The sequence below is a fragment of the Nanorana parkeri genome, unplaced genomic scaffold, assembly GCF_000935625.1.
Source record: "Nanorana parkeri isolate BGI_ZX_2015 unplaced genomic scaffold, ASM93562v1 scaffold179, whole genome shotgun sequence".
Lineage (NCBI taxonomy): Eukaryota > Metazoa > Chordata > Amphibia > Anura > Dicroglossidae > Nanorana > Nanorana parkeri.
In genome coordinates, this window is record NW_017306447.1 from 1,213,407 (window position 1) to 1,229,178 (window position 15,772).

The following is a 15,772-nucleotide window of genomic DNA, read 5'->3' on the forward strand; positions in this document are numbered from 1 at the left end:
ACAGGTTTTTTTGCATGCTGGCTCGTGAGTGTGTCGGGAAACTTTTTGCTGTTTTACTGTTTGAAGCCCTTCCGTGTGCACCGTGCTGTAAAGCTGGTAATGAATTGATGAGTGTGTTTGCATTTGTGTTGAAGGACTGGGTTCAGACCCAGCTCAATCCAAACCTGAGCTCATCCCTACTCAACACTACAGCTGATGTGGAACTACAAGTCCCATGATGCAATGTAAGACCCTAACTAACACAGACATGACTCCCAGATGCATGATGGAATTTGTAGTTCCATTACAGCTGGAGTGGTTACCAACCCCGTGGGAATATTGATTGAAATGATTGCTCTGCTGACTGGGGACTCTTTTAACTTTTAGAATGCACTGTTCATTGATCTGGCTCTAGTAAACTGAAATCTGATTGGCTGATACGGGTTATTTCCTCTTGTATCATATTCTCATTTCTCTTTGAGCTGCTTGCTTTATAAAACAATAAAAAAAAGGCCAGTACTCTAATTTCTCAGTGCTATGCAAACACTGAGTTTCTAAAACCAAATACAAGAAAACATAATATTTTACATTACATAGAAATAGTAACAATGATTCTGTTGTGCCAAAGGCAATCGTGATGGTCAATGCTGTGTCTCTGCTCAGATATTTCCATAGCTCAGAAATGTGAATGAATATCAGTAATCCGTATTAATGCAATGTCATTTCACATCGGTGCTATTACATGTGTTTATTCAGACCCCCTACATCAAACTCCTTGTTCCAATCTGTCTGCTGCGCTCATCTCTTAAGAGGGGTTAACAGTGGAGAAGACTCATCCCCATTCTGTGCCAATCACCTGAGTGTGAGAGATACACAGAGAGAGAGAGAGAGAGATAGAGGGAGAGCGGGCGAGCAAGAACATCTCTCCAGCAAGCTGGCCTCATCTTCCAGCTGTGGGCACAGAATCTGACGGAGCGAAACGGAGACTGGGAAAGCCCCGAGCAACACGATGAAGAGGTACCAAGAACATCATCTGCAGCAGGTAGGCAACAGGCTTCATATGACTAAAGCCATAAACCTAGAAGGACTCAGCCGTCCTCTAATTCTATTCACTCCTCAATTCAGGAAACACTATTTCCTCAGAATTCTAAATACAATCCAGCAGGCAAGAACCTGTTGTACACAGGAATGCAAATCTTTACAAAGGGAAATAAAAGAATGGCTTTATAATGAATGGAATGGCTACCTAGAGAAGGCAGAGGGAGTAATGTGATTGGATTTATTGGGAAGGTAATCTAAGGGCAGACATTGTACGGGAGGATAAAGAAATGAAGTGCAAAATGTTGTTCTTTCATGTAGTGTGAGCGAGCGCTGCTGGTTTTTATCTTTGCTTCATGGTTTTTTTTCTGCTAGAGTGGCTGAGGGACAAAAAACAAATGATCTTCTCAGTATGGGAGACTTCTTCTCCATTAACCCCTTTTGTACAGGGAACATTAACTAGTATAATATTATATAGGCAATGGTTCTGGCAAATCTATCCATCCATCCATCCATCTATCTATCTATCTATCTATCTATCTATCTATCTATCTATCTATCTATCTATCTATCTATCTATCTATCTATCTATCTATCTATCTATCTATCCATCCATTATCTATCCATCTATATATCCATCTATTTATCTATCTATCTATGTGTGGCCATCAACGAATGAACATGAAATAGCAAATAGGATTTAGGCTGTGCCAGAAAAATCATAAAGGCCAGCTTCACAATTATATGTTGCAGTAACACGCATGTTCATGTTTTAATATATACTACTCTACACTGTTGTATGCTACATAAAAAAAAGAAAAAAAAAAGTGCATGTTCAATTTTATGTGCATTGTGGTGCATTAGCAGCTTACGTGAATGTGCTGCCCTAATGCAATGCACACGAATGTGTGCCAATCTGCACATGCGTTAAGGTACTGCATTAGAATGACCAATGTGAAGGCAATTGGCCTAATTGATTGACTTTGGCAACCAACGCTGAAATTTAGTGAGAAAAAATTATAGTAAGAACATAGCAATTGTTTAAAGCCCCCTCCCCCCCCCCCACACACGCCTGCTCTGCTTGTCTTTGCACAAAGACACACAGAGCGCACATGTGACAACCTGGTACGCACCTGAGCTCCTCCAAACCTGGAAGGAGTTCCTCTCTATTAAGCTACTGGCAGGGAATTCCCCACCTCCAGCTTGACGTAAGCAAGGGGTTGGGATGCAGTGAGTTAATTGACCTTATATGGCTATATGCCTATATTTGGTAAATTATGGTACATTTACCTAACATAGCTATGTGGCCATATAAGGTAAATTACATCACCATAGGCATCCTTTGTTTACATGCCCCTTTGTTTACATGCAGCTGGTTGGTGGGGAATGACTGGCCCCCAGCTGACTGTGCCCATGGTACTTCTTTGTTCGGAGGAGCTCAGGTGTGAACAGGGTTCAGTCCGAACTCAAGCTCATCCCTAGTCGTTAGCCATTTTAGTAGCAGATATACTAAAAATCACTCATATAGCTCTAGCCTTACAGTTTATCATCTATTGTGTGCTGGGGTCTTGGTATTTGGATCTTTTTGTTGCAGAGAAGGGTTATGTGAAATAAACAGACCACGCACATTTATTTCGTTTTTTGATTGGGTTGATGCTTTAATACGGCTTGTATCGGCCGCTGCATAAAGGAGAAATATGAGGTGAGTGATTTCCACTCATAGTTAGAGCCAACCTGTGACAAAAAAACTGTCACAGGTCAGCTCTATTGATCGGGAAGTGAGCAGAAACATGCACTAATCAGCTAACTTCCCGATCGTCTCCCTGCAGTGAGCGGTGACTGTCAGTCACCGCTCCCTACAGGGATTCCCCCCTCCCCTCTCCGATCCTCCAGCAAAGAGGAACAAACAGGGGAGGGCAAAGTTGGCTCTGCCTCTAGATAGGCAGAGCCAGCTGTCATTCATGCAGTTGGGTGGATCTCAACAGTATTGTCGGGATCCGTCCCAGCTGCAACGTTCTCAGTAATATACTGAGCTTTGGGTCACGGGAGGAGGTTAGTATATGTCCTCCTGTGACCCTAAAGAGAACTATGGGGAAAAACACTTACCCCGTAGTTCTCTTTTAAAACATTGTACTTTTCAGAATAAACATTTAAACGTACACATAACAAATCCCTTTGCGATACTGAACGGTGCTTCCCTAAGTTTTACCATGCATCAAGCTCCATTTATGGAGCCATTTCAGCCATGAAACTTAGATTCAAAGGCCAAAATGGGCTTCCTGCTGCCAACTCTGATCAAGTTCCTACTGAAACCAACAAAATAGCCAAGGTAGAACACTAGCAATTAACCTGGAAATAACACCAGTCCATCAACCACCTTCAACTCAAACCGCAAAGGGTTTCTGCCAGCTGTGATAATAACCTTCCATGACAAAGAAAAATTAGGTTGCCTCCCCATCCCCAGCACCTATATGTATACTGTACAGTATATCCTTAGCCAATGTATGTGTCTCCTTGCCACCCTGCTACCATAGCTTGTGGTAATTCTAACCCAAACTAGTAAATATTCCAAAATGGAAGGCTGGGACTTTTCCATTAATAATTTTTAGACCGAGATAAATGTTTTCCAAGGTGGAACAATGTCGGCCTCAGTCCCCTCCTTACTTAAGTCCCCTCCTAAACAAGCCAATCCAAGAATTTCTCTTCATAAATATGCTCCCACCTCCCCTCATATATTCATTTTATACTGACTAGAAGCATGTTTCCAAAGGAACTTAGGCTCCAATTATGATGCCTTCTGTGTTAAGAACATAGGACGTCTCTGAAGGGTGACAATGCTCTAGCATTTTCCCTCTGTTACAGGTAATCTAAGAGGCGCTCCAGAAACTAGCAGGATTAACAGGTAATCAGAACACAAAGCTAATACAAAGACTGCTAGGCCCTGCAGCAGAGCCAAATCATCCACAAGGCAACCTAAGCAGAAGCCTAGGACTTGGTGGATGTCCAGGGGCCCAGCTACAGTCTTCATTCTCTTGCAGTAAACCAGAGTGATAACCCCATTGGTCAAAGCCGTGCACCTGCCTGTCACTTCACAAGGGAGGATGTACTTATAGGCAGTTGGAGTCTGATGGGCCCATGCCAGTACAGTTACAGTCCAAGGGGTGTGGTGGTAGTGGAGGGGCAAAGCTTTAGTAAAATGGAGTTCTGCTTTAAGTTTACATAAGAGAAGGTTAGTATTAGAATTAAAGGGAAGGTAAGTGTGAGGGTAACTTTTAGGGTTACAGAGAGGGTAAATGCAAAATAGCAGGCTATTGCTCTGCACTAAAAATGCTCTCTATGCAATACAGGCATATCACGGCTGGTGAAAGGGGCTGACAGGGTGCCTTCAGCCCTGATGCAATCAGTGGGCTAGCTCTTTAGAGGAATTATACAAATATCCAAATGCCTTGATGGGTAGATGTCAGTGTGGAGGAGTGGGTATTCCTAGGCATAACTCTTTTGCACCTAGAAAGCACCTAAGACCACCTAAGAGAACGCCCAGAAAAATGAAATCCATCTAATGAAAGGGGTTGGCCAAGGACAGTAAGGACTAAGGAAAGAGCTGGATGATGCTGGATGTCCTCCAACCAGGAAATGAGGTGGGTTATATTCGTTTTGCTGCAATTTCTAAATTACACAGTGAGAGTCTCAAAGATTGCAATGAAATCAGAGTAAGCTATTTCAGTAAAAAAGAGGAGTCTGTACAGCTGTGAAGGACTGAAGGTAAGGTAAGTTAGAATGCAGCTTTAATGTATAAGGTTACATATTGTCATAGTATTGTTTGCCAGGTCAGGACCAGTAAAATAAGAAAATGTTTAGTTTAAAATAGCATTTGATTTGAGCTCTGAAGGATGTGTGCTTACAAGCACCGATAATGGAAAAGTGGCCCTGTGAATATAGCCACCTTTATAGCAGCGTAAGATCTGCACTGTCCTAATTTCTGAGCCTGCTATGATATTTGATTCCATTATGGGTGACATTTCCATCACTGTCATACACTTAATGAAAAGATTGCTGCAGGTCAACCATACATGGATAACGTTTTTTCAGCAAAGCAACACGTGTAGGGGTTCACATATAATCAGTAACGAAGACAATAATGAGCTGAAGAACATTTCTGTGAGTGATACGTCTTTCAGCTCACTGTTTTCTTTATCAGTATAAGTGAAATTAAATGCATTATGCTACCAACAAGAAAAAATGTGTGGTTTTTTTTCAAATCTGGCAATGATCCAGGGGTCGCATGTACAACTTCCAGCTATATAAACTTAGGGCTAGTTCAGCCCTACTGAACCTACCATTGTATGGTCAGCTTAAAAGATGAGCATGGCCAAACCTTTTTATCGGCTATAGAGTAGTTTTGGGTCATAAGAGGACATTTACTAATGTCCTCCTGTGACCCAAAACTCAGCATACAGCAGGTTATTGCCCACTATATGCTGACAGTGCAGAGCCTCGCTGCAGTCGGGAAAGATACCAACAATATTGTCAGTATCCATCCAGCTATGTGATTGACAGCTGGCTCTGCCTCTCCAGCTGTGCCCGTTGCCTCCCCTGCCTGTCCCTCCAGTCAACATTGAAGGAATGGAGAGGGGGGGGGGGACCCTCGGGGAGCTGTGTCTGCCAGTCACCGCTCTTTGCAGGGAGATAATGGTAAAGATTAAAGGTTTGTGATTGCTCATTTCTGGATCTATAGATTCAACGTTGACAGCTTCAGTGTCACAAATCGGCTCTAACTATGAGGAGGAGTGCATTTCACTCTCCCCATAATTCTCCTTTAAATTGATCCTTCACTACATTACAATGACACAAAGTTGCATTATTGACAATACACAATGTTTTCATCATGTGGTTTGAAAGACAAATTATTTTTTTTTGTTGGCTAAAAGATTGTTTTAATGCTTTGGAGGATTTATTCTTTCAAAAATATGTTTAGCGTCCTGTCTTTACTTTAATGCAGGACATGCATGCAACCATTTGTAGCGGATAATCGACTGATAATCCATTTAGACTGACCGTTCAAAGACTGGTCACCTATAAACACAGGTGATCAAAGTTCAATTGGTTTCGATCAGTCATTAAATAAAATGAATAGTTTTTTGGGAAAAATATGCTCAAATTATCTCTTTGAGCACTCAAAAGTTGATTTTTGATTTTTAAGATTGATCAATCATTGATCCAAACTAACCTGTCAAGTTAAATATCAGTAAAAAAATTGATGAAAATGACATTGCCTGTGCCTGTTTGTTTATCCAAAAATGTTATCAAAAGCCAGGTGGTCATAAATGATTTTACTCAATTTAATCATGTTATTGAAACAGGTAATTATCCTCTGATTAGTCCTGCACATGTACAGGCACCATAAGGTGAAAATCTCCTTAAAGGTGCCCATACACCTGACGATTATCGTACGATAATCGCGGGTGATCCCGCGATCGTACGATAATCACGGGTGATCCCGCGATCGTACGATAATCGTAAGGTTGATGGGCAGCATGCGACCGCATTTACTGTACGGTCACACGATTTTTGTATAACGAGCATGCTGGAAAACCCGCCGAAAATCGTACAATTTTCGGCAGGTTGGTAGTGCGATCGCTACCAACCTGCATCCTGTAGGAGGGCTCTCTACCAGCATTGGTGATCAACCAGCTCCATGCCATGGGCCTGCTTTTGCTTATTTTCAAAGTAGGAGCTGGTCACTAGAGGGCTTCATGGTGTACTCATATCCTCCCCTCAGCGTGGAGGACTTGCGATGATCGCAAGTACGATCTGCCTGTCCATGATGGGCAGGTTGTACGCACTTTTAATCACCTTACAACCATCGCACAACAGAAGTTGTGCGATGGTTGTAAGGTGTATGGCCACCTTTAGATTTACCAACAACTATGTGATATGCAGGCCCACCTAAATTGATATAAATTGAATACTTTACATACAATCTCTGATACTACATGGCTGTTAATAAATCTAAAAAAGATGTTACAGACATTATTCAATCAGATTATTACATGTGTGCCCTTTATATTTTATTAACCGATGCCACTGAAACATTTCACACCAAACTGTTTCTGATTTTTGTACACATTCAGATTTTTGCAGATTAAAACGCTCACCTCTTGCCACATGAGATACCTTTTTGTTCGTGATTGTGCATCAGCAGAATTGTGGATATTAATAGAAGTGATTTACATAACATCACAGAATAATGCAACGTGACATGAAAAATGTGTTAGGAGCTTGTCATAGAGTGCCCTGACCAGTTAAAGCGTCTCAATAGGAGATCAGCTGGTCAGTGTTTCTTGGAGAGAAAGGGGACCAACGGCTGCTTTCTGTGAGACACAGACTACATTGCTTCTGGTTGTCTTCTGTGCTCTGTGTTGTACATCAGACAGCGGGGTCATAATTGTCAGTAAAATAATAAGCTACAAATGGTGGAAATGAGGTTGCTAAGCAAAGCAGCTGGGCTTATTTTCTGTCAAAGTGTGAGGCGTGTGAGAGCTCAGCATTGTCTTTGACTAGAGCTGCTGTTCCCTTCAGTCAATAATGCAGTACACTGCATCCTGTAGGAGGGTGCTCTACCAGCATTGGTGATCAACCAGCTCCATGCCATGGGCCTGCTTTTGCTTATTTTCAAAGTAGGAGGTGGTCACTAGAGGAGGGCTTCATGGTGTATTCATACCAGTGTCAAGAGAGACAGGGGCCTGTCTTACCTGCTGTCATTGTGCCAAATAATATGGAGAACCTAGTGGTAGAGAGATATGGGTTCCATTGCAACCTCCTACAAAGTGAGAAGTGTCCTCCTCAATCCAACATAAAGATGTGGTCAACATATGGCCTTCTAGCTGTTAAGGAACTGTGGGTGCCACTGTGCCTTGTATGATTCTTAGTGACAGCTTTCTGTTTTTTTGTAGTTTATTGGCCAATTGCAGAGTTTTAGGTTAATGAGCCTTGGACTTTTTTTTTTAATGAGTTTAGGCCTTAAACAGCAGTTAAAATCTGGCTTCCTCCCACTACTTCTATTGCAATCCTTATGTTTGCACACATTAGCGATGCCATTGTTCAGCTGCTGCACTGCTATAGAGATGCTGCTGGCAATCACACCTGCCCACCCTCCCTATTTGTCACATTTGTAATTTCCATCCTTCTCTTCCAGCTGTGGCAGCATCCTGTCACCTCCACATTCACCCCAGCACATAACAACCACCCTACGACTGATGATGACTTCCTGTATCCCCAGCAAAAAACCCCCACTACCCCCCACTGACAATATCCTACGCCCATTTAGACTTGCTGTAGATCCCCATTTTGGACTGACAGTCATTTACAAATCCCACATTTTATATTGCAGGAATCATACAATATACATCAATTTGAATACACCGATTCACAGAAACAAACACTTAATTTTGTTCTTTGAAAGCGTGTAGAAAAATCTCTATTATGTAGAACAAGGTTCTAATATCAGCTGTAGGAAACAGCTAAAAATCTACATGACTCCTACATGCTTTCTTTTGAATGGTTGGTTGTCTCCTTATATAAATAGCACTGCTTCATATACATAGCTTTGTACATATTCTAATGTCTTTTGTATCTTAAAGGGCACACTTTTGCTAGTCATGTAAAATTTCAATAATTCACAAATCAGGCTGACAGTAGGAGTACTGGTCTTGCTGACAAAATGGAAAAAAAAAGCAGCACTGGGGTATTGGCATTAATCATATTCTGAAGAGGGTGCGGCTGCTCCTGAGTCCATGAGGTTAGGAGTAGTGACGAGGCTGGGCTTGGTGTGAACTTGGTTTGGCTGAATTCGCCAAAACCCACTCAAAACTGTGACCGCCACCACCTCCTCCTTGTTGGTTGTGTGTTTAGATAAAGCACTATGATCTTGAGGAATGCTGAATTAAGTTTTACTTGCTTAGAAGGACATTACAGGTATGCATACAGCATTGTGAAAAAACATAGAGAGAAAAAAAACAACTTCCTATGTATCATAGATAAGCATGCACATAGAGACTAACATTGCACTACAGCACCATCTACTGCTCAAAAGACAAATTACAGTCAGTAATAAAATCAGTATATGCTGTTGTATTTTCAACACTCCTGAGTAGGTATGTCCCGATGCCACTTTTTTAAGACCAAGTACAAGTACAAGTACTTTCCCGCAGGTACTTGCCGATACCAATTACCGATACTACTGGTCCTCCCCTGTTAGTAGTCATCGGGATCCCCCAGCTTTGGACACTGGGGTGGTCACTCCGGTAGTTCTGCCCGTGGGGCTGTCCATGACTGTTCCTGCGCCGGGAAGGAGGAGGAGATAAAGAACCAGGCAGGCACTGCCATGGACAGCTACTTGCAGGGCACCAGCAAGCTGCTGAGGTCCCCACAAGTGCAGATGCTCAGCAGCTGCTGCGGTTTAAAAATGTACCGGTATCTGCCTTAAGAATCGGGGCATTTTCACAAGTACTTGTGAAAATGCCTGGTATCGGCCCCGATACCGATACTAGTATCGGTATCTGGACATCCCTACTCCTGAGCCAATCAGTTGCAGGGAGGTGCATTCCCTGCACTGCAGCTATATGTCACAAACGGGCAGGGAGCACACCTGCCGCAACTGCCAAGACAGATTAGATCAGTAGGAGGGGGTGGCGGTCACAGTTTTGAACGAGCTTGAGCAAACCCAGGCAAACTGAGTTCACACCAAGCCCAACCTCATCTCTAGTTAGGAGGGTCCAGTAGGGTTGCCACCCATTCAGTTTACTTTCAGAAAGTCTAGTCTTGTCTAGACAGTCTAGTCTAATCAATGGAAATAACTCTTAAATTCCTGGTGTCCAATTTGCAGTCCTTTGGCACTTGTTGTGAGGCTCATGGCCCCAACAATCTACAGTGGGAGCATTGATTTTGTAAAGAGGCTGCAATAACAGTCATATCTACTGTAGCAGTCACTTGTAACACGTTCCCAGTCTTTGTCTGTGTCCTGCAGCATGTCTCCAGTTTTCAACCTTACCTGTAGCATATCTGCAGTCTCTGACCATCTCCTACAATATGTCCACAGACAGTTATGTGCGGCCATTTGGTGATGCCGTGGGCCTCAGTTGAGGACCACGGAATTAAAATGTAAGTCTAGTCATGAACAAAAACACATATTACATTGAAATCTGTGAAGCTTTAAAAACCTCATTCCCATTAATCATCTCCCTGTGGTACAAATGCCACTGATTCAGAACCTGGGAGTAAGTTACTCATCTGTCCAGAGATTGTTTAGCCAATTTCTCATGTCGGCTGTCAAAAATAAATGATATGACCTGTATGGATAGATCAGCATCTAGTGTATTTTTTCATTCCCTGAGGGCTAGCAGCATTCTGCATTATTGTGTTAGTGATGTAGAGGCATGACCGTGGCCACCAATCTTCACATTCACAACATAGAGGTCTAAGATTCTGTGAGTCATCATGTTTTTTACAGTGTATAGGACATTAGGATGCCAAGGGACAGAGGAGGAGGCAGGTGGCAGGGACTGGAATAGCAGCCAGCCGTCTCCGGATTCAAGTGAGTATACCTTTTTTATTTCCGTTCCAAGACGAAAACAAGCACTTATCCCTTGCAGTGCAGGGGTAGCCCCACTGCAAATTTAAAACAAAATCAAATACCAGTGAAATCGCTTGACCTGTTGATCCTGTGTATGTTGTTATGTGAACAAATGGAGTGTGAAATGTCTTTGTTTCCATAACAAATGAATTTCACTGCCTGATTTGTTTTTTTGTTTTTTTACAAACAGTAGACACGTGATCAGCAGGTCAGGAAAGGACAGTCATCTTACCTACCCCATTGAGTCAATATCACAAAATGTCTTCGTCATTTCAACCAGCCTAAAGCAGTGTTGCTCATTTCTATTGCGGACAGACTTTATACACAAATGAATGGAAGACACTAAGTACCCCTCTGCAAAGTATTGAAGAGCTGTAGGCAGAGACTGAGAGGTTTTGGGTAGGCCAGCCAATAAAAATCTTGGAAGGTGGGTATTAAAGTCCTATATAAAAAATGCTGTGGGAGAGAAGGACCATAGTGACAAAAAAAACCCTGAAGACTGGAAATAATTTTTTTTGGAACAAACAAAATTCTAACAGTGAAAGTGTTTTTCGTTCCAGGCAGGGTGTATAATAAGGCACCTGGAGGCAGTTGCCACAGGCGGCATCTCTTTGGGTCACGTGGCCCTGAGGGTCCCAGGTTGCAAAGGGGTCTTAGCAACTTGTGACACTCTGGCCGGTGTCCCACCCTTTCTCAGCAACTAGTGACATCAGTAAGCTGGGCGGGATGCTGGGCAGAGGCAATGGGCACCACCAGCATCCCCCCCCCTCTGTAAACCACCAGGACCCCCCTTTACCCATCCACACTCCTGTAATGTGCATCACCAGCAACCTCAAACTCCCCCCACCCATGCCACCCAAGCCTTAGGCAGTGAAAAGTCTAGGGACAACCCTGGTTCCAGGAACTCTATTCATTCCAAAATCGAATGCTAAAATAAACCCAAATTTCGTACAACATTCTGCAAGTCTCTGATAGAATTATCGAATGTTCTGACCAGATTTTTTCATATGAGCGTTCATATAAAATTCTACCTGTGTATGGTCAGCTATACTCGCCTCTGTGGACATATAAAAATGGAATTGGCGACGTCTGTGTCTGCGTCCACTGCAGTTCTAAGGGTTGCAGAGTGTCTCAGAAAAAAGTTAAATATTTATTGCTTTCTATTTTTCATAATAACCTTAGGCAGCACATTTGTGCATTGTTTTCTATGACCTGAAATATGCACACATTAATGACATCATTGCTCTCAGTTACCACAGCAACAACCACCACATGATTTTCAATGGATGAGTGTGTACAACAACAATTTGTAAGCATTGCCTTGTTTATGGCAAGTCAGATAATCCATACTACCGATAAAGGCTTCAGTAAATATCTTTATATTTGAGGAACAGCTGCAGAGAGGTTTCACAAATATAAACCTATCCCGCAGATCAGTCTGCCAAAGGTTTCTCCTGTGTTTTCTGTGGAGCCAGCCTGCCACATATTCGGATATCCAAAATAAAGGCCATTTCTGACACAGGAACCTTGGGCATGTGATAGCTAACCATATAGTTTGCAGCACTAGTGGTGGCAATGACATAGGCCAGAAGACTGTGTGTCATAATCACTACTAAAATCATGTTCCCTTAAACTGGCTACACACGTTTACAATCTGATTGTGCAATCTCTATACACTCTCCATTGGGTTCACAAACAACAATGTATTGGGGAGGAAAGGAGCACTTTGCTACCTATACAATTCATTCAAATCGGAGTGCCAAGGTTGCTTACACCTGGTATAGCTGTTCCATACAGCCCTATCGAATATGTTTACAACATGTATAAGGGAACATTGTATCGATGTTTAATTTAAACAAAACTTTAATTTGAAAAAAATATATAATGTTATCTTCTGTATTACTCTCTGATACCCCAATTGGTTGTAAGCTATTACACCTTCTATCCCTATAAATTCTAATGACTATCCCTATAAATTCTAATGACTTGTAAGGTTTTCCGCCTTCTGCATCCCCCCTTATCCCCTAAAAGCTTGTAAACTCTTCTATCTTTGATATCCTCCCTTATCCATTGAAAGATTGTAAACTCTTCTACCTCCTGAATCCTTTCTTATCCCCTCAAAGATTGTAAACTCTTCTACCTTCTATATCCTTCATTATCCCTAAAAGATGGTAAACTCTTTTATCTTCCAAATCCTTCATTATCCCTAAAATATGGTAAACTCTTCTACCTTCTGTATCCTTCTTTATGCCCTAAACCCCCTATTCACACACATTCCCACATATGTCCCCGCATCGCACAAGATTATGTTGGACACTGTTTGCTGTGCTGCGGGGCCATTATTTCTTAATAGCACCCCAACGCACCTAGCAATTGCATGTGCATTGCATCCCACCACAACTCATGTAACTTATTACCATATGTTGTAGCGCATCGCAATTTAAAAAAAAAGGGTCATGCACTTTTTGGTGATTTAGGTGCGGTAGGAATCCCATTCAAATGAATAGGCTACCCTGTAAAAACACGCTGCAAAGCATGTGAACAGAGCCTAATACAGTGTAGTCTTCCACCTTCTGTATGCTTGCTTATAACCTAATAGATTGCAAACTCTTTTACCTTCTCCATTATACCTGAATGTAAACTCCTCCTCCTTCTTTATGATCTCTTGTAATTTAAAGGAGAACTATGGGGTCAGTGTTTTTCCCCATAGTTCTCCTTGGGGTAACGGGAGGACACAAAACGTCCTCCGTTACCCTAAGCTCAGTATACCGTATACTGAGTATACTGAGACGCCGGAGCGGATCCAGACATCGATGTCGAGATCCGCCCAGAGCCATGACAAGATCGAGAGGTGAGCGATCTACTGAGCCGACCTGTGACAGTCTCACTGTCACAGGTCGGCTAGAACTATGAGGTGAGTGGAAATCACTCATCTCATAGTTCTCCTTTAATAGTTTGTAAACTGTTCCACCCTCTGTATAATCCCTTATATCCTAATAGATTGTAAACTCCTCTACCGTCATTATAATCCCTTATACCCTAATAGAGTGTAAACTCTTCCACCCTCTGTATAATACCTTATATCCTAATAGATTGTAAACTCCTCTACCTTCATTATAATCCCTTATACCTTAATAGATTGTAAACTCTTCCATAGTCTGTTTAATCCCTATAAACCCAAATAGATTGTAAACGTTTCTACCTTCTGTATCATCCCTTATATTCTAATAGAATGTAAGCTTGATTGTAAACTTTTCTACCTTCTGTATCATCCCTTATATTCTAATAGAATCTAAGCTCCTCTGACTTCTGTAGCCTCTCTTATACCCTAATAGATTGTAAACTCATCCACCTTTGTATACCACCCTATACCATAATAGATTGAAAGCTCTTTCACCTTCTGTATCTCTGCTATGTATCCCCCTCACAGAGGAGCCCACTGAGTGGTGGAGCCTGAGCACAGAGGAAGTGATTGGGTGGCTATAAAGCCCTCCCAATCACTTCTACAAGCGGGTCCCTGGACACCCAATGGGTCCTAAACACCTGGCAAGGTCCCCCCGTGGGTGACCTGGCTCTAATCCTATGTGCTGCACTGCTTTAAAATCATCATGCTCCTTGTAAAGAGGGACCTTCTCTATGACAATTATAGGGTAATGGGAAATTACACTTTCTATAAATATAACTTTATCAAAGGAAACACCATGGTTTAGTCATCGCCCATTGTGTACATATGTGTTGTTGGCTTGTTGGCAATTAATTAAAGCTTTAGTATTTTTAGCAGATGAATGACAGAATACAATTAGTTAAAATTAGAACTGCATATAATGAATAGATTTTAGGTTTATTTTCTTCCTGTCTTTCCTTCCCACTTCTTTTTCCATTTTCTAAAGAGGGATTTGACTTAAAGGGTCAGTCCACCTAAAACATATGTTGTAGTTTAGGTAGATGAAGAAGAGTTAAATGACCTAATGATCTATATCTCTCTTCTAGTGTTGAAATAACTGTGCTTAAGCTCTTGGATTTGCAAAGCTCCTATTGATTTTTTTTTAAATGTATAATATGGAGAATTTAAAAGGACATGTTGGAACATTGAAAGGTGGGTGGGAACACCCAAAACTCCCAAGTGGACAGAAACAGCTGAGAATTTTGGCAGAGAGATATTGGTGTTGAAGTATCCAAAACATAACATAGTAAACCATACTCAGCCTGCCAGGCTCCACCTATAAATAAAATATATTGGGAGGACTGATCCTTTAATTCACCAGGCATGGTGCAATAACCATGCTACCCATATGCTCTCATATCCTGCTTCTCTATGCTGTGCAAACCTGTGCCCATCATAGCATAAGACAGCTCCCTATTCTGTACTGCATCTGAATATATGGTAAAATGTCAAACTTAAAGGAGAACTATGGGGTTCTATCTTTTTTTTATGAATGCATTCCTTAGGCTAAATAAGTAAATAATGTAATTTACTGTAATTAGCCAAAATGCACAGGAAGGCTGTAAAACCTTATTTTAGGTGGTGGGCGGGGCTAAGCGCCGCAATGAGAAGACATCCTGACGTATCTGACGGGATCCTCCCCACTGATGATCGACAGTGATTCTTGAGAGCTGCTGCGCGTCCACGAATATATGGACATGCGCAGCAGCTCTCTCCTTACCTGCACGTCCCTGTGTGCCAGCTCCTTCCCCACTCTCTCTTTCTCTCCCTGCTGACAGATCGTGGATCGCTGATGACAATCTGGAACAAGCGTGCAGCCCGTGATGATGGAACTCCTATACTTGTTTCAGGTCAGTTTCAGGTCACACGTCCCCGTGTGCCAGCTCCTCCCCCCCCCTCTCTCTCTCTCTCTCTGCTGACAGATCGGGGATCGCTTATGACAGAGGGGAAGAAGCTCTCTCTCTCTCTTCAGCATTTACTACAAATCGGAAAGTCCATATATGGTAAATTATGTCACTGGAGATCCCTGCTGATCGGATCCGATCAGCAGGGATCTCCAGTGACATCATTTACCATATATGGACTTTCCGATTTGTAGTAAATGCTGAAGAGAGAGAGAGAGCTCCTTCCCCTCTGTCATCAGCGATCCACGATCTGTCAGCAGAGAGAGAGAGAGAGAG

General features: G+C 42.2%; 1 protein-coding gene across 1 annotated transcript in view; it reads left to right on the forward strand.

Annotated features, from left to right (window-relative positions):
• Positions 1-752: 752 nt before the first annotated feature.
• SLC6A7 (solute carrier family 6 member 7) overlaps positions 753-15,772 on the forward strand; it is a 78,778-nt gene continuing 63,758 nt past the window's right edge. Inside the window, exon 1 of the mRNA XM_018554950.1 lies at positions 753-1,021. Coding sequence (XP_018410452.1) covers positions 989-1,021 — 33 coding nt within the window. The 5' untranslated portion in view covers positions 753-988. The remainder of the gene's footprint in view (positions 1,022-15,772) is intronic.